General features: G+C 36.0%; 1 protein-coding gene across 1 annotated transcript; it reads right to left on the bottom strand.

Moving 5' to 3' along the window:
- Positions 1 to 466: 466 nt before the first annotated feature.
- On the bottom strand, positions 467 to 22,960 carry LOC128864161 (carcinine transporter). The gene is made up of 9 exons (XM_054103683.1): positions 22,861 to 22,960; positions 22,585 to 22,809; positions 19,751 to 19,921; positions 13,783 to 14,041; positions 9,193 to 9,556; positions 6,241 to 6,462; positions 5,962 to 6,181; positions 1,148 to 1,326; positions 467 to 1,087 (listed from the first exon to the last, which is right to left on the bottom strand). The coding sequence occupies exons 1-9, from the start codon at positions 22,939 to 22,941 to the stop codon at positions 883 to 885; spliced, it is 1,926 nt and encodes a 641-aa protein (XP_053959658.1). The 5' UTR covers positions 22,942 to 22,960; the 3' UTR covers positions 467 to 882.
- Positions 22,961 to 23,260: the final 300 nt, after the last annotated feature.

Here is a 23,260-nt window from a genome sequence, read left to right as displayed (position 1 = left end):
AATTTAGTCTTAACATATAAAAAGTGGTTTGTATCCGACCTCAATAATATTTATATCGAGTCTAAATGACGTGAAGGGCAATACGAGTATTAAGTTTGAGTCAGTTTTCTTAAATCGAGGTGCACGCACTTATACAAAAATTGGTGTATCACCGCCCATTTTTTGTAATCGTATTTCTTTTCTTGGGTTCATCATTTGCATAAAATATGAGTAATTTAATTTATAATTTATAACAGACAGAAAATTACCGTTATATGAGGGGTAGACGTGGTTATTTAACGATTCCGCCTATTTCCAATACCGACTTGCCTTTTATAAAAAATATGTGTACAAAGCTTCATTGAAATATATCGATTTTTGTTCGAGCTCTAAATCAAATACTTTTCTCATTCTGATTTACAAGATCGTATATGTATATCCTTTATGCTGCTATATACAATTGTTAAGTGAGCAAAATTATGTTATGCACAAGAGCGGGGTTATAAAATATATTGTTCATATGGGGGACCTTGTTAAAATTATTGCTTCTTTATGGAAAAATATTCAAAACTCTACCCGTTCTTTCAATTTAATAAATGAAGTAAGTTTTGACCCAACATGTGTTAAAACTTTACATTTTTTTTTTTAAATATGTGTCATAGTCAACGTATGTTTCTAAGCCAAATTGAAAAACAGAAACATTGTCGTTAATATAGCAATTAAATAAATTGTAGGTGGTGACTTCGGATATTAGCTGATGGGCAGTCTGTAGAAATTTTCCTGAAATAAATAAGCTGATAAATGTTGTCGACTACCTTTGGTTCTGTACAAGAAAATGTATTTTGAATATTAAACCTTAAAATAAAATGCAAAATTTCAATACGAAATGACTGATTCGATACTTTAAATCCAGTGAGTTAACTGCATTGTTCCATCAAAATTTTTTTGTGTATCCATAACACTCATTTGCCGCACCAAACGTTTTATTGAAGTCCCTTGCGGCTGAATATTTCGAACCGGATCCACTTTTTGCGATTTAGGTTCATTTCCTGCTTTTGAATGAAGAAGATCCAAATTTTCATACGATTCATAGCGTGATACTGCTTTTCTGAAATATATGACTTAGATTTTCAAGAAAATAATAAAATCGAATTAATCTTGACTTAACTGCTTTGAATAACATAGTAGGCATTTCTTAAGAGACCAATCCTTTCCGAAATTCTCACCCTCTTCAAGAGTTTGAGGCAAGCGTTCATGAAGCGTTTCAGGTAACCTTAAACTGGTAAGTCCACCAATCATTGATACTACTCCCATTATGACAAGAGGAAGTTTCAAGTTATCTTTCCCCTAAAAATATGAAATAAAACTGCATTTCTTTTGCATACGACAATAAACTATGATGTATGGTAATTCAACAGGAATCTTCGTCAACTTGTCTCATATGATAAAAATACAAGGCGAATTGAGTATCGCCATTAAAAAACAGTTACTTTATTTTGCGTGATTTTGACAAGTCTGACGTCAGCTCCACCGCTATACAAAATAAACGAACAAAAGAAGGAGAAATTTCATGTTTGAAAAAATTCAGTGAGTGGCTTGGTAATATTGTGATTTGTGACATTTAAACTAAGCAACTAATGGAGTGCTGCGTGTTGAATTGTGAAAGCACGAATTATAACAATACCTCCAAAGTGTTTGTGTGTGTGTATAATTTCTTGTGTTTAGTAGTTTTTATCGCTTTCACATACTCTTCCTCTTCACAAACTAGAAATTCCTTTCCTTGTGGCTGCATATTCTCGGAACATGCCGCCGCAGCGAATCTCGAATGGCGTAATATCTTATTCTATCATTCTTGACTATGCTTTAAACGTAATATTGTTTGGGATTTGTGTAATTTGCTAGTTAGCGAAATGAATAAGGGAAGTAAATTAATATATTGAAAATAACCTCAGAATTCGGAAATAATCAAAATTTACGCGCTTTAATAACATTCGAAGCAAATAACACAGGTTTACAAACTTAACTTTTTTTATTTTTGCTTTTTCCGTAGTATTTTTGCGTGCCGAGCTTAGCTCAGAATAATTTGTGATTTCACCTTAATCACTTGACATTAAAGGGTTAAAGAAATTTTATTCAAAGCTGTTTATTTTTTTTGGAGCTTGCTATATGGTTATTATGGTGTAAGATTCACTGTTAAGTTTTAGTACAGGCCACTAACGCGAAAGATTTTTGAGGAAAATACTATTAAACGACCCAAAGACACTATTCTCGAAACCATGAAAATAATGTATACTTTTCTATTATAATTTTACAAAGACCTTCATATCTTAAAAGGGTTTAAATCTGTCAACATCCCATTAAGATGAAAACCGGTTTTGGGCTTCCTAAATGTAATATAAGTTTATTGGTCAAAGTTCTAATGTTTTATTTAATAGTGGTCATTTAATAATATAATTCGTTGTGATTTTATGAAAACCGTACAAGATATAATCGATGCTGACTATCGATTTTGAACAATCCTAGTTAACATGCTACCAAAAGGCGATTTGAAGCAGTGTTCCTGTCCATACACACTAAAGGTCCAAAAATGTCATATACATCTGCAGAAAATTATTTAAAGAAACCGAAAATGTTCATAAATAAATCGGTGCAATGGTATACCGAAGTTTAAAACCTATGGGTATTCACCGGAGAAGTAGTTTAAAGGAAAAGTGATGTTAATGTATCCAGAGATGCAATTCGAGGAAGTTTTCTTGCAGAACCTCAAATTCCGGAGCGAAATATAACACATTTTAATTTCACTCGTTAAAAAAAGGCTCACATGGGCTTAGGCAAATTTAGAACGGTATTAGGCTAACGTGATACTCACCGCTGAATCTTCCTCTTGGCGGAATAGTTACACATATCAGTCCTGATGTACTGCTGATAATCGAAACGAACCAACGAACTGTTAAGCATCCAATTAAGGTTCATGTTTGGGGCTAATCCGAAAAAGAATTTGTGTTTACCGCTGATTTGAATGAATAAAATTTACCATAAAGCATTATTACAGTTAGCTGCGGAGATGTTTGGAAGAACTAGCCAATCTTGGATTTTACAAGAAGACAACGACCCCAAGCATCGTAGTCGGAGGTGTGAAAAGTGGAAAATGGGATTGAAATATTGAATTGGCCTTCAGAGTCGCCTGGAGCCAACCCTATTGAAAATGTTTGGGCAATAGTTAAACAAAAACACAAAGTAAAACAAATATAAATATAGGCAAACAAACAGTTATCGAAGCAAATTCGACTGATTTGGAGCCGATCACTTCCACAACTTGCGCGAAAATTAACACAAAATATGACTCGAAGATGTATAGCTATTATAGCTAATTGTGGTGGCTAGACTTTTTATTGAATATTTTACCTATCCATATATATAATTAACCTTTGTAACAACTACTAAAGGGGAAGTTCTAGACAACATTTGTATGTGTGTCAACAAACGTGGGGCACAGATTTTAAAAGACTGGAGAGAGTCCAAAGACAACTCCTTTTCCTCCTTTAAGTATGCCATTAGGGTGGCAGAGACTTCTGTCAAGAAATGGGCTGAGGAAAAAAGGTCTTCATTACTAAATGAGAAAAAACCATACGTACGTGATCGAAGAGCTTCTGATTCGCCTATAATTCTTCGTATTAAAATCCTTAAAGCGGTTGCTGGATGCGCATATTAGAGATAAGATTAGCAACAATGCATACAGTAAAAGCAAATCAGTGGAGACAGCGCTTCACTCTCTGGTTGAAACAATTGAGAAATCTCGTCAGTATAAGGAAAGTACCTTCGATGCCTTTTGGGACATCAAGGGTGCTTTCAATAACATATATCCGGGAATAAACACTCAGGTAATCTCGTTTGTAGAACGAATGCTATTCGGGCAGACGATAAGCGCAGAATTGGCAGGCTATGAAACCTGGCAGTAATTAATATTTATAACTTTCTGTGCTAACTGGGAAGTTTTTCAAAGAGAATACAGTAGATTCTGTTTTTATGCGGTTTTGAAATAGTGTGGTTTTTTTTTAATTAAAAAATTCATGTCGACCTATCGGGAATTGTACATATAAACAAGATTCTAAACCAGCTAAGTAAAAACTCATCACAGATTATATCAAAAATGCTAACCCTACAAGTAAGGAACCACCTGCATCACCATCCAGATCAGACGTGTACATTTCCTTAAGTGACGGAAGTGATTTCACGCCAAATCCTAAACGAATGTGCAACATGCGGGTATTGTCTGATTCTATTTCTGACGATGTAAATTTATTTTTCGATTCTGACGTTTCTTAAATAAAGATATAATTTTCAAAAATACAATTTTTTGTTTATGCGATTTTATTTAATTATTTCAGATTCATGCGGTCTATGGAACGTATTTATAGTTATAATATGGGACTAGTACCCTTTTTTTATGCGATTTTATTACATTATTTCAGATTTTTGCGGTTCTTAGCAATTTTGAAACGTATCTATAGTTTTACTATAGAACTGGTAGCTTTTTTATGCTGTCTAAGGGTCTTAAAAAGCCTTGCTTCTGCCTTAGTAATCAAAAAATTTAACAATGAAAAACATTTAAAAGATCTGTGACTGAATATAATCTAAGTGTGACTGCTAATCCTTACAACCCTATAAAGATCATTCAAACAAACCAAAATTTCCTTAAAATTTTGAGTAAAATTTATGAAACCTTACTAATATATGAAGACCAATTTGGGTTACATATTCTAACGATAGCAATATTACAGAAAAAATGTTCGGATTCGCCCCCCGATTCCCTAATGCTAAAATACCCGCGTTAAACAGGATATTCTTCCCGATGCTTGCCTTGCCTTATAACACCGTTTTCAACCAAGGTATATATCTATATTAGTGTTATATAGCTATTATCAGCAAATTAAACATCTTTTCTTCCCCAATACTACAAATATTAACGTACTCCCTGGGTACATTAGCGTTGTGGTAGTCCGACTAATAGGGATGAACGCTGTAAGCGCGAAAGTCGGCGTTCAGCAGTTGAAAAAAAATGTCAGTGCCTTTTGAATTTACAGGTGTCATATTTATTCCTTGAAAAAATGGGTCAAGTGGTGGTTTGACTCCTTCTTTTAAACAATATACATTAGGCAGTTTTTCTGATGCTAATTTACTACAAAAAAAGATTTAGACTTTTATAATTTTTTCCTACGGTAATTAATTTTTTTACGACAGAAAATTAAAAGCCCAATTATATATATATGTATATATATATATAATATGTATATATATATATAACTGGCGCGTACACCCTTTTTGGGTGTTTGGCCGAGCTCTTCTCCTATTTGTGGTGTGCGTCTTGATGTTGTTCCACAAATGGAGGGACCTACAGTTTCAAGCCGACTCCGAACGGCAGATATTTTTATGAGGAGCTTTTCCATGGCAGAAATACAATTGGATGTTTGTCATTGCCTGCCGAGGGGTGACCGCTATTAGAAAAATGTTTTTCTTAATTTTGGTGTTTACCGAGATGCGAACCGACGTTCTCTCTGTGATTTCCGAATGGTAGTCACGCACCAACCCATTCGGCTACGGCGGCCGCGGTATAACTATTATAACTAATAGGAAATTCAGAAAAAATATGTCAAAAAAGGCCATTTTTCTTGTTCAAAGAATAAGAAAACAGAAAATAACAAATGAGGTTGAATTTCATTTGATGAGTTAAAAAACATTCATCCAATCCAACATTTTTATAAAAAGCTGGGAAATAAAAATTTGAAAATATTTTTATGCAAAAGCCTTATAACATTATGGTTCCTGGTAATAACTGTATACATTAACTTTGACCGAATCCTTCACTTTTAATTCCGAGTTATTTCCCACCGATATCAGCTTATATAATATATTGGTACATACCTACGATACATGTACTTATGCATGTATTGATTAGCATATCATTACAGTAATTTAACTTACCAAATAAGTGACAAACGGTATAACAATCAAGCCGAGTCCACCAATGTAACTTGATGCTCCAATTCCAATTCCTCGAACTTGTGTAGGGTATAATTCTCCAGCAAACGGGTAAATTATCAGGAACGAAGCGGAAAGCAAAGCTTTTGAAATTAAGTATAATATTAAGGTCTCATCAACTTTCTCATCTGGTATTGTAACAGTAATCACGCAAGCAACGCCCCTAGATAATTAAACAATAGATAGATAAACAAGTTATACAAACATTATTTTGCTTCTTACCCTAATATCATAGATAAACTTAGAGGCCAACGACGACCAAAGGTATCCATTAAGTACCAACAACACAGGTAACTTGGCAATTCCACCGCCGCAGACAAAAAGAAGCTAACATATTGATCATTGCCCAATGATGGACCATAATAGCTTAAACCCAGATACACGGTTTCATTAGCAAACCAACTCAAAGTAATTAAAATGGTCTTGAGCCTCATGTTCGGTGTTCTTTAAAATAAAACAGAATAACAATAAACGTATTCCATTTGAATGATGATGCAAAAAGTTAAGATTAATTCAATATTATGGAAAATAAAATATCGCATGCAAATGTCGCACGCGGTTGCCCAGGAACATAAAATATACATGTTGTTGTTGTAGCAGCATAAGCATTCCCCGTGCATATACGAGGAATGCTGCTGAAGTGACAGTCCTTGGCCGGATATAAATCCGGGTCGTTCCGGTAGAACCGACTGTCGTGGGAACGATAAAATATACATAAGTACGCCCGCTGCTAATAAAAAAAAGCTGATGGTCAATCATGAAAATATGAACATAACAAATAAATCAAGAACTTGGTGAATCCAATGAAAATGAAATTTCTACAGCCGACCAAGATTTTAAATAACAATAAAATCTGGGGATTGCGCTGTTGTTTCAACAATATGCAGGTAATTCGAAACGAGCTAATTCTGTACAATCACCGATTTATGTGTCCGATCATGATTCTGATAGAAGCCGAAATAATTCCGAATGTTTAAATTTGTGGCACTGTGTAAAAAAATTTCCTTTAAGACATTCAAATACTTATGCCTATCCATATTACTTTCAATGAAAGCTAAATTTTCGGTTTCTTTAAATGGTATGCATCCCCATACCATTACGTCTTTGACTGTGTTGCACAGATTTTGCTGTTTGGCTTTCTTTAAACAAAACTTTTGCCGTCTGGTCTGAAAAGGTTAAACTTGCTTCTAATCCTTAGTGATCTCTTGCAAACTCCAATCTGGCAGTGCAGTATGTGGCCCTGATAAATGGCTTTTTGATTGCTGTGGGTCCACAGAAATTAGCTTCTGTTGGAACTCTGCCGACAGTTTTAGGATGACAATTTTTCTCAAGATATTGTTTACCTTCATTTGATAGAGCGCTCCAATGTGGATTTTCACGTACTCTTCTTAACATCCATCTGGAATCAATGTCAATGAAAATATTGTTTTGCACAGTTTTTGCCTTATTTTGCATACTATTAATTTCCCGGGACATTTTAATTTCCCGCACACGACCTCGATATTTTAGTGTTAAATGTGATTGCTGTATCATTTTGATTGTGAGCCACTGTAGTACAAGTATTTGCATACAGATATATTTAATATTGATAGAAATTAGTACATTTCGTATGAACTTTTTATACCTCCTATCGCAAATTGCATTATTTTCGTTTTCACCTCAGCAGCACTGCTTGGAAAAACCTTTCTTGGCTGATTTTGGCGTTTGTTAGAATTTATGCAGCTTTCGTGCGATCAACATCACGAGAATGTAAATATACGATGATTTCAGTGCATTTTTACAAACCTATCTTTTGAGAACTACTTTATCCCTTTCGAAGCACTCAGAGGATCTTTGACAGTTTTGCGAGATCCTTCATTTTGGCACTCATTAACTGGGTATGTTGTGTTTCCCTGTGACTACTTTTCTCCATTGCAGGAGCGTCACCTCTTCTGAACGATAAATTATCCGGAAGCCTTAAATTGATTCCAAGGGTTATCCTTGCAGGAGATTGGCCAGTGGTTTCCTGTACAGCTGAGCGATAGGCCAACAGGAACATTTGGATGTGGTTGTCCCAATTTCGTTGGTACTATCCAACTACCTCTCGCAAGTGTCCTCTAGAGTGTGGTTGAATCTTTTGACAATTCCATTCGATTGCAGATGAAAGGATGTTGTACGTGTTTTCTTGATTCCCATGTGTTGCTTCATCTCTTTAAATACTGCGAAATCGAAGTTTCTTCCTTGATCTAAATGCAACTCAATAGGTACTCCAAACTGATTCTACACAAAAAACAGCAATAGTTTTGACCTCTTGGTGTGGTAGAGCGTACACTTCTGGCCATTTACTAAAGTAATCCATAACAACGAGAACAAACTTGTTGTCGGAATTATTTGTTGGAAACGGGTCCGCAACATCCATGGCTACTCGCTCAAATGGTGTACTTGCGTTTACATGTATTTTGTTTTTAAATTTTGGTAGTTTGATTGCCAAAATTTTAATGAGAATATAAACAAACAATAAGACAGCAACAAAAAAGGAGAGCACTTTGTAATCAAAGATGATAGATTAGAAGGATTGGTCAATTGTGAGAGTAACCTCAGCTGTCGCATCGCCGGGATTCGGCAGTAGAATTCTATCTGCTCATTTCCTACATAGTCACTCGACCAATCAAAATTAATTACCCTATCGGAAGATTTATAATTTTTGCAAATTGCGTCGTACGTCAATCAAATTTGACACTTGTGAACTAGTCATTTGCAATATACAAATAGTCAAGCAATGGAGCACGTAAAGGTCAAAATAAAGATTTCTTTCTTTCAAAATAATTGTTTATTTAACAACCACCATACCTAATGCACGCATGAAGTGAAAATTTGAAGGTTGAATTTAAAGCTATTTCTAAAATTAATGGTGGCGGAGGGTGCCTCCGCTGCTTTTAACATACAATGAAGCACATAATATCCTGCATTCCTACTTCTTGCCAAAAGCGATTTGAGGTACCATACATATCGCTATATAAATACGTACGTATCCTATAAATTATGCAATCTACAATATATTGTCTACTTCCGCAGACTTAGTGAAAAACAGACATTTAGGCTAAGTAATGAACTATGCGACTAGTTAGATAGTTTTATAAATATTGTAGAAATGTATTAATTGTACATATATGAAACAAACTGAAACTTATTTACCTGAATAAGTCTGAAACGCCTACATTAACAGTTTTTACGTTTGCAATCTTGTTTTGCAAAATTTTTGCTTCTAAATCACCTTTAATTTTATTTGGAAGTTTTCGACCGTTCACTTTTGCCATCCGTTCTAAAACTCCAAGAGCTTCTTCTAAGCGTCCTCGCATTAATAACCATCGAGGAGATTCCGGCATAATGAAAATGTACCCAAAATATAAATGAAACGGTACAGAAGTGTAATAAGAAAGTTTTACCCAATCACGTTCTAAGTAGGTAACCACTGACAATAACATTATGCCCGATGTATAAAAAGTGCAAGTCATAACAGTGACGAACGATCTATAATTTTCCCCAACGAGCTCCAAAGCTAAAATAACAAACGTATTTACATTAATTAAACTTGTGTAAGTTCATACGATGAATAAGAAATGAGAAAAATTAAAGAAAGAAATAAGTAAAATAATATTTATTAAAAATTCGCTTTCAAAAATAAGTTTCCAGGGAGGTTCATCTAGCGCTTGGAATTTGAACTTACGAAAACGTACAGCGATTGCATGTTCTGAAAATATCGCTTTTTTGTAGCCCCAATATAATTGTATTATAATAAAACCCCTCTTGGTTCGCCTCTTTATATCATACAACTATCAGTTGGTAGAGATTAGTTCGCACATTTTGAATATTTTTTTAGTTTTGTCCGGATAGGCAATTGAGTAGTAAAGTCCCACTTCAACGAGCAAGCATCACACTCGAAAAGTTACTCATCCTACTTGTACTATACTCGTACTACTATACTTTATTTCTTAAAGTTTTTTGTTTAAAAAGCAAATTGATTTTAGCTTCTTGATTCTTTGTTCCGCTCCGAAGCTCTGTTTCAAACACCACTGCGGCTGAACTGTTTGAAACTTCGCAGTCAAGTTAACAGCACAGCAAACTAAAACCCACATTTCAGCTGTATTGCAGGTTAGCGGTAGCCACTACCGCAGCAAGGCAAAGTCATAAAAGTTTTCCAATATAGAATGCTGGCAGTTTTCCAAACACTGATTCTTACAAATAGAAATGTAAATGTAAATGGAAAGATCTTTGAAAAAAATGCATTCCTTGCAAAAAATTGAGCTGCTAACAGACGTTGCATATATAATATTCGTTAGTTAATTAATCCATTTGACAATGCTGCGTTACCAAGCTGTCAAATTTCCAATAAAGGGTATAAGCGCCAATTCTATATGTATGTATATATACTATATAGTATGCTGCGGATACATAAGGATACAACCTCTTGTTCCTCTGTTGGAGGTCCAACAGGTAGTTCCTGGACTATAGACACCAAAACTATTGCTTGATACAGCAAATAAGTTGCCATTTGTCGCACCAGCGCATTAGATCCATTGACATCTTGTTGTCAGCGCTCGAAGAGGGTATACAATTAATAGTCCGAAAGCCAGGCGCTAATTTTTGTCAATTATTTCCTCTCAGTCGATAATTCGTAAAATGCCTCAGATAGTTGCATTATGAAGCGTTGTAAACGTCAGCTGCGGCTCCGAGGGGGGGTTGAGCAGTTTTAGCCGCTCACGCACGTAATAAACAAATTCTCGTTCTGTATATGGTTTGAAACGATAAAAATTTATAAATGAGGCAAGAGTAGCATTGTTTCAAAAAACATACAAATTTCTTGATAATGACAATTCGTTTCGATTACCTAAGAAAGGTATTGATGGCTCATCTCTTCCGCCGTGCAAAACGGAATAATATATATATATATATATATAATAATTTTCTAAGGACATGTTATACCTGAAAGTACCAACTGTCAATGAGCCTTCTGACTATGACTGGGTAGAAATAGATAACAGATATGAAATCATGTGGTTTTCTGGTACTCAGTTACCAACATCCATTGATCAAATAACTCAATCAGAAGGTAAGCATTTTTTTTAATTTTATTCGTGCAACGTTAAACATGTATACTAAATTATTTTTTGTATTTTGAAACAGATGACGATAATGAAGACATGCTGGAAAACAGCTCTGACAGTGAGTCAGAAAGAGAAGAAAGTGAGATGAGCAGAAGCGAAAATGATTAAATTACCAAACATAATTAAATAACTTTTTGTATTAAATCTTAAACATTATTAATTGAAATACTGAAAAATTATAAATTAATTGATTTGCTTAGCAAAATATTTATTTATTTCTATTCTTAAGAATCGGAAAGTTTCCATAAAAAATTGGATTTAATCGAAACATTGCCATAAAATTGGACATTTCAGTTTGCACATTAAATGTATCGTTGAATAACTTTAAGTACGTCATATCAACCCGAAAAAAAATGTTTGTGCGGATTGTTGAAATGATCCTGTAAGTAATAAAACAAATCAGCTGGCAGTATGTTGGGGGGAAAACTCGTCAGCTGATACATTTACTTAGGCTATAAATGTTTCCGACTAGCTCCTACGTTACTTCTTCAGGGCATCAGCTGACACACATTCCACCTACGTATAGCCAGCTGACTTATTTATTTATTAAAAACAATACATAATCTATCATCTGATAAATTTTCCTATGGGAGGAAATCACTGAACACATACATGTATATTTTTTTCATATTTGTGTGACCAGCTGGCGTATAATCCATCACTTTATAATTAGCTGACAATTTTATTTCTTCAAAATATTAGTCTAACTTTAATTTGATCAATTTTTTAATCGGGATTAAATGACTAAAAATAATTTTGTTTATTACGTGCGTGGGCGGCTACCACTGCTCAACCCACCCTCGGAGCCGCAGCTGACATTTACAACGCTTCATAATGCAACTATCTGCGGCATTTTACGAGTTATTGACTCAGAGGAACTTGGTCGTAAAAATCTGTCGCTGGTTTACGGACTATAAAAGTGAGCTGTTGTTAGGACCTCCCCATAGTTAGAATCCTGACCGCGTTTCCGAGTGCACGCAGAAGAAGATATCTTGGCGGACTTCACTGCCGCCTCGCATAACCCGGCGAAGCGTGGTACCCTTGGTGGTATAAAGACGAAGGTGAATTCTTCGGCCGTTGTGTATTTCTCCTTCTCTGGGGGAGCCACGTTGTCCCTGCAAATCTTCTGTGGGATATCTTAGCGAACAACGAATCTTTTTAAGGCGAAAATATAACAAGTGGAGGACAAGATTGTTACTAGTTTTAAAAATACTGCCTTGGAAGTGAAACAAACGAACACTGCAATATATGTTTTTACTAGGGGTCTATCGCGTTTTTTTAATGTAGTAATGAAATGCATATAAGAAAGGCTTGTAGCGGACGAAGTTTATCAACAGACGAATTTATGATATCTGTGCTGATTTTGTTCCGACAGCAATGACATTTGCGATAATATTTCTGATGCCATTTGCGACCACATTCCTGATATTTTCGATGATAATTGCGATAATGCAGCCATAATCACTCTCATGCCTACTGTTGGTGATGCTCCTGGAGGCTCTACTATGGTCGATGACTTCTCAGTTTCTAGCTGGAACATATGTATATTCATTTGCATCGACACCCTCTGCCTCCATAGCCTCTTGTAGCCGTGCTTGTAACTTTGTCTTGCGCCCAGTAGTTAACAAGCAACGCCGTTCCAACTCTTTCTTAAGCTGCTGAACCTTGAGCTGGCTTATCTTTGCCATATTCACGATCCTGTTCTATGAGATTTTATCCAATAATCCCACTATTGACACCAATTGTTATGAATTTCGTTACATTAAAATCCAAATAAACCTCTTGCTATCTTGCAACTATCGGAATTTCAAGATGGCAACACGTACATATTATATCTTCCTGCGAGTTCTGTCTAGCCGTCAAGTCGAATTCGTAACAATATGTATAACTTACTTTTCTGTAATTATATTGTAACTTGTAACATCAGACGGATGGACGAAAATTAAGTTTTATCATATAAAAAGTGGGTGCCGTTTTTATTCGATCTCGATAATATTTATTTACCGTATAGGAATTTTTCACTACTGATATCTAGGCGTCACTTTTGAAAGACCCCCTTTATTAACTGTTGTTCGAGTTATCGTGCGGACGGACAGACGAATCGATATGGCTAATTCGACTACCGTCATCATTCTGAGAATTTTGGTAAAAGTAAGTGTTATGTCCATATTTATCTCGATTCCTTTATGATAATTGTGCGCAAGTGTGCAAGAAATCTTTTAGAGAGTTCTCATCTTCGATTACAAGTAATATGGAAATAAAACACCTTGGTAGAACTTAGCTTAAGACTTTCATTTATTAATAAAGGTATGAAAACTATTATCCAGCTTGGCTTCCCATCGACTGACAAAAGTATCGAAATCAGTGCAATAGTGAAAGGAATATTGAGTGCAAACTTATGTACATATTTAACTTCCACGGATAAAACAATTTTGGTACCTTGGCAGGTCCGTACATACAGAAGAAATAAACGTTTTTTTCAAATTGTTTATATTTTCATACAATTATGCATATAAATATATTTCAGCTTTGGTTGTTTCCACAAAATTGAATTATTCTGATATAGAAAATATAGTATATAAACCAGATAAGCCATTAATAAAAATAAGCTTAAACTTACAGATTATGAACGGGATTTGATAGACAGCTGGTATAGTTAAACCAACTATGACTCTGCTTCCTGCCCAAGTCCAAAAATCTTTGCTTAACGATGTTATTAGGCTACCAAAGAGCAATGTTCCTAAGCATGTAAAATATGATGTACGCCTTCCCATTCTATCGTTGAGCAGACCAAATATATAAACTCCAATCGGACCACCAGTATTAAGTGCCGCAAGACCAATCGTTGGATATATGTCCTTGTCACAAACTAAATCAAACTAAATAAATAAAAAAACTGCAATTTTTAGTTGTTTTAAAAAACTTTAATCAAAAGACACAACAGACGAAAGCAAATTTATTGTAAATAGCAAATATTAGTACAATTAATCGGTACGTTCGTTTGTACAGTAGTGAATAAACAACGCTGCACCTCAGGCCAACAACTCTGGCAACAACTGTCATTACACATATGTTTATATATAATGTATGTATAATATATATATTATGTAATTGGCGCTTGCACCCTTTATTTGGTGTTCGACCGAACTCCTCCTCCAATTTGTGGTGTGCATCTTCATGTTTTCCCGTAAATGGAGGAACCTACAGTTTTACACATTATTATTTTGGTTGATACGCAGAAAAAAGCAGAACCGGTGCTACTTTTGTACTTTCCCTAATCAATGGTCTCTGAGACCTGTGAGTGATAAATTATTATATAAACAAATACGAAAATTTCTGTGCAAAAACAATGCGATTAAAGAGCTCAACAACTTTTAGCGGTGAACGCTGTCTACGACATTCAATTCAGGACAGCTTAAAAAGTGTACGACGATAGGACAGAAGTTCAAATGGAGTTCATCTTTCTGTTTGTATGTTGCATTGGGCCTCATGTGTATTTTTATTTGTCCCATTATCTGCGTCAGTTAAACTTTCAGTTATTTTCAGCTGTGCTTCCTACTTATGTTTGTTAAATTATAATTGTAAAGAAAACATTTGCTTGTTGTTATAAGATCGAGTTGTTATAAGGTTCGAGATTTATATAAATACTTGGGGACATCACAATAAAAAATTACAACAATGATGACGTTAAAGGGGAACGTAGGTTTAAGGAGTTTAAATCGTAAAAAGAGCCATACTTAGTCAAATGTTTAAACAACGTTGTGATCGAAATGATACAGGAACAGCTTCTATTTCGTTTCGAATTATAGTGACGGGCGCGATATATCAGGTCAGTCCATAAGTTCGTGCATATTTTACCCATAATCTCACTTTTGTACGATTTTCGCGGAATATAACGGAACTATTTATATTTTCTTTGATATATTGTGCATTCAACAAGTGATTTTAATCGCGGATAGAAACACGTGTTGTTAAAAAATAAAATAAAATCTTCGAACGCGTATAAGAGGCATATTTGGTATTTTTTTTATAAGAGTGGTAAAAATGCAACAACTGCTACTGCAGAAATAAACACTGCTCACGGAGAAGATACCGTGAGTGTAAGGACTGCGCAAAAGTGGTTTTCGAAATTCCGAAGTGGTAACTGCTACGTGGAGGATGCCCAGCGCGCTGGTCGGCCTGAAGTCTTTAACTCTGACGCCTTTCTCGAACTCGTGGAAGCTGAGCCAAATTTGACAGTCGATATGATAGCTCAGTTTTGTTTTGAAAGTTTTTTGAACCGTATCGTTACAGGTGATGAAATATGGGTCCTTTACAATAATCCTGTTCGCAAACGCCAATGGTTAGATAAAGATGAAGCACCAGAACCGACCCCTAGAGATGGCCTTCGCCCCAAGAGGATTCTCCTGTCTATTTGGTGGATATGGCCGGTATTGTTTATTTTGAACTTCTGGAACCAAACCAGGCGATAACTGCTGGTTATTATTCCCATTAGCTATCAAACCTGAATGAGGCACTTAACAAAAATCGACCGTCTTTAGTGAATAGATGCAAAGTTTTGTTTCACCACGACAACGCAAGACCTCATACCGCAAGGCAAACATTAGGTAAGCTGAACGACCTCGAATGGGAGCTAATGCCGCATCCACCATACTCTCCGGATGTTGCACGTTATGATTATCACCTTCTCCGTGGACATCAATCCCATATGAGTAACAAGAACTACTCCTCAAAAGAAACTATAAAAAGGGATATCGAAGGGTATTTTGGCTCCAAGGACAAACAATTTTTTGAGAAGAGAATTAAAAATTTGCCTAAGACATTGTAAATAATGAAGGAAAATATATTATTGATTAATAAATACTTTAAACATCTTTTTTATTAATTTTAAAACCACCTTTAAAAAACGCACGAACTTATGGACTGACCTGTTATATTGATATCTACTACATGACGGTTAAAAGGAAGGTTTCAGACAGGTTTACTATGAAAACTTGATAATATAGAGCTACATGGCGCTGAAGAGGTTCAGGATTATTAAGGCGTTAATGGAGCGCGAGCAGACTTCGCTATAGTATAAACGAATCATGAGTTCATACATTGAGAAGGTTTACGTGCGAAAACTGTTTCCAGAAGAGATGACCTTGTTCAGTGCTAGGACATGCAGTGGCGAGATATGGCCTCGTTGTGACTAATATCAACAAGGTAGACAAATTACATATGGTGTTCGGGGTTGCCACCCAGCTGCTGAAAAGCCAAAATGTTGTTTTTTGGTGTAATGGTGAATGCGCGGGGTGACATTTGGCGCTGCGTTTTCGCCTTGCGGCGCTCATTACGCATTAGAGTGTTAGTTGACATTATTATCGGTGTTAATGCTAGTTCCTAAATAAACGCAGGATTTTACAACCTCAAAATTATAACTGTCAATAGTGTCGTTGGTGTCGTTACACGAATGCGCCGACTGTTTGTTTGATGACAGAATCTACTTCGTTTTATCCTCGTTGACCTCCAGACTCATTCCTCGTTCACCTTCAGACTCATTCCAAACTTTATTCAGTTTACTCCTTTTCGCGGCAAATGGGTAACTCCTGTCGAATGTAGTTTTGAAGGCGTCGAAAAGATGGTGTATATCGATTCTCCTTTCATGGGCCTTTCCAAGATTTGCCGTATTGTGAATATTTGGTCGATGGTGGAGTTTTCAGGTCTAAAGCCACACAGATAGGGTCCAAACAGTTGGTGGGCTTCAGCTTTTCACACGCAGGCTGAATTTTCTGACTGGGGGACCAAAAATTGCATCCTTGTGCACCCTGGCATGGAAGTCGTCAAGCATTTACGACGCTCGTTTATCGGAGTGAACGACAGTACTTGGCGACGAAGTCTCTCTCCCACAACTAATCGGACACCGAATTTCGGCCCTCTACATGACAGCTGGAGTAGACGTCGTAAGGTCCTAAGTTTTTCTTGCCCTCCTCCGTCCATCGCATATTTTGAATGGCATTAAGTCAGCTTGTGTTCTCACGAAGACATCAGCCAGCCGAACATGGCCAATTTCTCCATTAAGGCACCGGACATTCCAGGTGAGTGCCTTAAAATCATAGTCCTTACTTCGTTTGCAGGCGTCGTTATCAGGGGTTCGATCAGTTGGTTGATGGTGGGCTTCAATTTTTCACACAATACGCTCGCTAGAATCTTATAGGCGATATTTAGACTAATACCGCGGTAATTGGCACAGATTGCAGGATCACCCTTCTTAAGGATTGGGCTGAGCACACTTAAATTCCAATCGGGAAGCATGCTCTCATTCGACAATATTTTGCATAGGAGCTGATGCGTGGACCACACCAGCTCCTCGCCGCCATGTTTGAGCAGCCCAGCCGGTAGTCTGTTAGATCCCGTGACGTTGTCGTTCTTTAGCCGTGTTATCGCTATGCTAACCTCGATATGGTCGGGTAGCGGAATAACATCGTCAAGGACTGGGGTTTCGGGATCTCCGTGACATGCGCAGCTGTCACTATTTATGAAGTTTGTGAAGAGTACACTCCATAATGTAAGCACATTCTGGGTGTCAGTCACCAGGTCACCGTCTTTGTTCTTACAGGAAGACGTCCCGGTCTTAAAATCTTGTGTAAGCCGCCGAACTTTCTGGTAGAATTTTCGGGCGATTTTTCTATTGGCTAGCATCTATGTTTTCTGATAACTCGTCTCTCTGGCTTTCTTAGGTCCCGGTAGCGATTCCACATGGCTCGCGTTGCGCCGGATCGCAGCGTGACCCTATACAACAAGAAACTCCTCGTTGTACCAACGTTTTTTCGGCCTCGCCATTCCGATTCCTTTTTCGGCGGCGGTACGTTAATAACGAGAAATGTTGTTCCATTGTTCGTGCATGCTGGGTTGTTGTGTGCTCTTCGATAGCAGGAGTGATAGTCGAATGGCAAATCTTCTGACTGTTGCGATTGCAGCCGTTCATACGAACGTTCCAGGCGCTCTTGGAAAGAATCTTTGGTCACATCGCCCTTCTCTTCCGTCCGAGCGTGGGAGCAAATGAGCGAGATTTCTAAAAAATCTCGCTTTGATGCAGATTATTGCGAGACACTCGTCCACTGTAGTAGACTTCGTAAGGTCCAATGCTATTCTTGACTTGCCCCGTCCATTGCATCTTTTGAATGGCAGTGATGTCGGCCTTTGTTCTCACGAGGACATCAACCAGCCGGACAAAAGCACCTTCCCTATTAAGGGACCGGACATTTCAAGTGCATGTCCTTAAATCATATTCCTTAGTTCGTTTGCATGAGTCGTCGTCAGAATTAGCAGTTCTCATCCGAGGCTTTATTTGGGTTTTTAAATCCAGAACACATCCAAATATCTTGAAGTGATTCGCTATCCGACATTATCTCGCTCTCAAACGGGTGTTCGGGAGCTATCTAGAGGATTCTTGCGCGAAGTCTAGAAATTGTGAGCTGCTTAGACCGTAAACAGAGGAATTATTCTGGTCACTCCCAAGTGAATGGCAATCAGGTACCTTCTCCACTTACGTGGACTTCTACACACGGAACTATCCTCGAGCTGCTTGGTGCGTATGCAGAAGAGTCGTCCTGCTCACTCTTAAGTGAATGGAAATCATGTTAGAGCCGGCCTCGCGCTTTGCAATTTTACATCCAACTAGTCGAAGGTCGTCACGCTGGTGGTAAGGAAGTTACTCGCCAAATACCAAATAAAGATGGAGTAGTGTTAGAAGGAGTTCTCGGCTTATTTGCGAGGTCATGTACCTTAGTATCGATTCAAACGTAGTCACCATACACAACTTTATAAATCGACGTAACGTTTCCAAACGCATGAGATCCGATAATGGGAAAATGTTGTTATTGGTGATAAAAAATGAAAAAGATTCAGCGAGATTTGCTCCATATATCCTTAAATGTTTTATTTTCTTTACAGAGTGTAAAACCCTATGTACGAAAATAATATCGCAAATTTGGCTATATGTTGTTTTTAAAGATCGACCTTTTCCATAATAAGTTTCAATAATTTTAACGCGTGGTTCTGTCGTGTAAAATTGTACATCTGTCTACTTGACGAATGTTAAAGATGACATAACAAAAAGATATTTGACAATTCGTTTGAATGTATTGGTTGAAAATGTTCATGAAACATGTTGGCAATGGCTAGCTCACTGTATACACTGTGTTTTATATGTAGTATATAAAAGAATAAAATAGATAAAATTTTTACATAATATCGTTATTTTAAAATGTTACATATTTATTTCAATAAAACAGGAAAACTATACCCAGAAAATGCAGTTAATTTTGTGCACGCTCGCAGCCTACAACGGTTGCAGAACATACGTTTGCAATTGTAACTCTTTCAGCATTTGAAAAAAAATAATCATGTAAGTATCATACTTACTGTTTTCTCAGATTATTTAAAACAACCCATTAATCCATTAAGAATCTATTTTCCTGCGATTAATTCGAAAATTTTCGTACTCATAACGTTGATTTCAGCGAGTTTGTATAAAAACTCAAATTTGGTGATCTGATCAATTCATTTCGACCGTAGGTTTTTATATACAATATAATATTACTTACATCAATTACAATAGATGACCACACCTTGGAAGTATTATATTCCCATCCAAAATCACACTTTTTGTAAGCCCACGTTTCATTTGGCCTTTGAATGTCATAGTAATTTATCTCAAGAATTTCCGTCCAATTTACAGCGTAACGGTAGCATTTACTATAAGCGTCAAGATCTTCCTAGAACAAAGAAAAATATTTTTAATAGCATTGTCAAATTTGTATAATAAAGAATCTATCAAAAAAGTTTGCAAAGATAAATTAAAAGATATCAAAACAGATTAGAAGTGGAACGCCGCATTATGTGTTGTTATGAGCGAAAAATGTACATATCCGTAGTATTCGTAAAAGGATTGTAATAATTTTTTTTTAATTTGTTTTTGTCCTCACATAATATTTATTGAATGGGTTATAAATTAAAGCTAACGATAAGTTCAGAAATATTTAACAAATTTAACCCCATAGAATGATCTCATCCTTATGCGTGCTATGCATAAGTACATATATGTACTTGCAAGTGAATTTGGATGGTGTTGCAATTTTTGAGATATTTTTCTTTCCAGTTTCTGATTTCTTCGATAACCGTACGTGCAGAGAACATGTAATATAGAGAATCATCAGTTACGGATAGCCGTGTAAACTGTTAATAATTACTTATTCCCCGTCACCAGCTCAACATCGGAGAAGCTAACAGAGCTGAGTATCGTCAGGCAGGGTTGGACAATCGCGGCTCACAAAGCTTTCAAAGAACCTTTGAGTGCTAGAAAAAAAGTAAAGTAGGTCTCAGAGGGCAGAGGTGTGCCCAACATCAGACTGTGAATCGGACTCATAATTTTGAGGTTCGGTGATTCCTACAACTTTATTGAACAAATAAGGTACGCTTGAAATAACAAATGCTTTCTGTCTTTGCATTAATTTGTAAAAAATTGAAATATTTTTATTAATAAAATGATCACATCACCACGACTGAATTGATAGCTATTTGAATTGATTTTGAATAAAACCACATAATAACATTATATTGGAAAATCAATAAAGAATTATAATTACAACACGTAAATATAAGTAAGTAAGTATTTATATTACTAACTAATGTTTTTTTGTTGCAACAGCACAAAAACGCCAAACGACCAAATGTTCTGGGAAAAATCACGTGCGTCTATCACGATGGTACGACTAGAGTGATGGAGTTGGTGAGTTCCAAGTTGCCGTGTATAGTAAATAGAATAGCTTTAAAGAAGGCCAAATGTGTTATTATTATTGTATTTTATTTAATTTTAAAATTAATCTCACATGTATCCACCCCTGGTCCGGCGATAGTGAACTATCTGCTGTGGCAGTATGTTCTTGATTGGCAGCACTGCAGTGCAATTTTGCAGGCAGTGTGATAACCAGATTTAGTCCAAGGCTTTTGCACCTTCTTAAACACATCTTACATATCCTTGCGTTACTTGATATGCATCAGAGTGTGATAATTTTCAATTAAACAGAAATAAAAGAGTTATTATTATTATTTATTATTTCGTCTTTCTCCTCTATTTCACTTTCGTTATCACATAGTTCTATATCAGTTACATCCCATTCATTATTCGATTGGTTATTTTGTTTGATAATGCACCACTTCACACATCACGTCTTGTTCGCGATTATTTGAACAAAAATAATGTTAATGTCGTTCCGCAAGCACCGTATTCGCCTGATATGGCTCCATGTGACTTTTTCCTGTTTCCCAAGCTCAAGTTACCGCTTCGTGGAAAACATTTTGAGACAATTGAAGTCATAAAAGAGAATTCGAAGAACACACTCGAGCTTGACTTGTTTACAGTAGCACAGAAAACAAACTATGTGACATATCACGCTGAAATTTGCCATGTACGCTTATAACAGTCCTACCAAAAAACAAAAAAATTATTTTTGTCATATGTCATCCGCGGACCGTTTTATTGATACCGTCTCGTTCATATTTGAGCAGAAGGTATTAATTGAAATACGTTTTTCAAATAAATATTGAAATTACCTGGGTGAACCAAATTTGTGTTGCAAAAAATGTATTTTGTAAAATTATATTACTATATTTCACCAAAAAAGCGCAGGGGAGTAACCTATATTTAATACATATTTCATTACGTAACTAAAATCCATAATACGAGTATGTATTAAAAAATACTATTTCAGTTTCCGGTTTCAGATTTTATTTTTGTGTAGAACCATTCATGACATTTATTTATTAAAGATAGTCCCTTTCAAATGTTGATCGTGCATGTGCCGTAATTCGGCCATCCCTAAGCACCAATTTTGAATGACTCGCTGGAGGACTTCGGCCGGTATCTCGTGAATAACTTTAGTAATGTTCGCTTGCAATTCCTCAATCGGAGCTGGTTTATTCACAAAGCATTAAGACCTTACATACCCCATAAATAAAAGTCCAAAGGTGTGATATCACACGATCTTGGAGGCTAATTAATGTGAATACTACTTCTATCAACTCCTTGCTCCTTTCTTGATCTGAACTTAGCAAAAGCTGCTGCGTGCGGAAATGTACAACTGCAAATCGATATGAAAAAAACATACAAAAAAACACTAAGTTGTTTGAAATTGAAAACATCTATTCTACAATATACGCTGTTGACGATAACCTTAAAATGTATGCACATATTAATAATTGGTTAAATATAAGTTTAAGCAGAAAGTGCAAACAATATTCAAAATTTTACGAATTGGGCTAACATTTCAAGGATACTACATTTCATGAAAGATGACAATATACTGGTCACGTTTTTACTCTTAGGTCTACCTATTTTGGTTAGGTTATTTGTAATTTAGTTACACAAGTGATTCCTTACCACATTTTTAGGAATTGCTAGAAACCTCCGCATTTCTACTGGCATTTCCAGTAGTTCTGGTACTTTGCACCAGTAGTCATTTGGGATGTTAGCCATAAAAATTTGATTAAATGCACAAAATCCACAAGGTATGCATGCTGGTAGACAAATTCCAAAAACCAATAGCTTTTGATACCTTCCAAACTCTCCAATTATCGGCAATAAATCGTCCAAATCGAGAGACTCCTAAAATAACAGCATATATTTAAAGAAAAAAATGTATAAGTTATATTATACATCAGCTTTATCGTTTTCATTTTCATTATTTAAAGAGTTTTCTGCGCAAGTATCAGAAACGATTTCGTTGCAATCGGCCATAACCGCGTACTGAGCGAAACATGATTTCAGGCAAAGACGGAATGGGTGAAGTCATAAAAGTTAAATTTTTTTTTGTTCTATATGGCATATTTACTAGGGTGGTTAGTTTATATGTGATTTTTTCAAATTTTCAAGTTATTGGGTTTGTTTTAATAATAAGTTATAATAAATTTCCAATCAATAATAAGTTTAACAAAAACTTATCTCGTATTTAGGCTGTACGGCGCATTTTATGCTTAGGACCTAGCAAACTAATTATTTTCAATAAAGCCAATTCAAGTTTATCAAAACTCAAGCAATTGTTTAGATTTGAGGTTCA

This window comes from Anastrepha ludens, chromosome 5 (assembly GCF_028408465.1).
Source record: "Anastrepha ludens isolate Willacy chromosome 5, idAnaLude1.1, whole genome shotgun sequence".
In the NCBI taxonomy this organism is placed as follows: Eukaryota; Metazoa; Arthropoda; class Insecta; order Diptera; family Tephritidae; genus Anastrepha; species Anastrepha ludens.
This window is presented reverse-complemented; position numbering and strand designations above follow the sequence as displayed.

Coding starts and splice junctions, on each gene's coding strand:
- LOC128864161 (XM_054103683.1), bottom strand. CDS start 22,941: ATGGCCGATTGCAACGAAATCGTTTCTGATACTTGCGCAGAAAACTCT. Junction 14,042..19,750: donor GGTCATCTATTGTAATTGAT/GTAAGTAATATT, acceptor TTATTTATTTAG/TTTGATTTAGTTTGTGACAA. Junction 1,088..1,147: donor CTACTATGTTATTCAAAGCA/GTTAAGTCAAGA, acceptor CATATATTTCAG/AAAAGCAGTATCACGCTATG.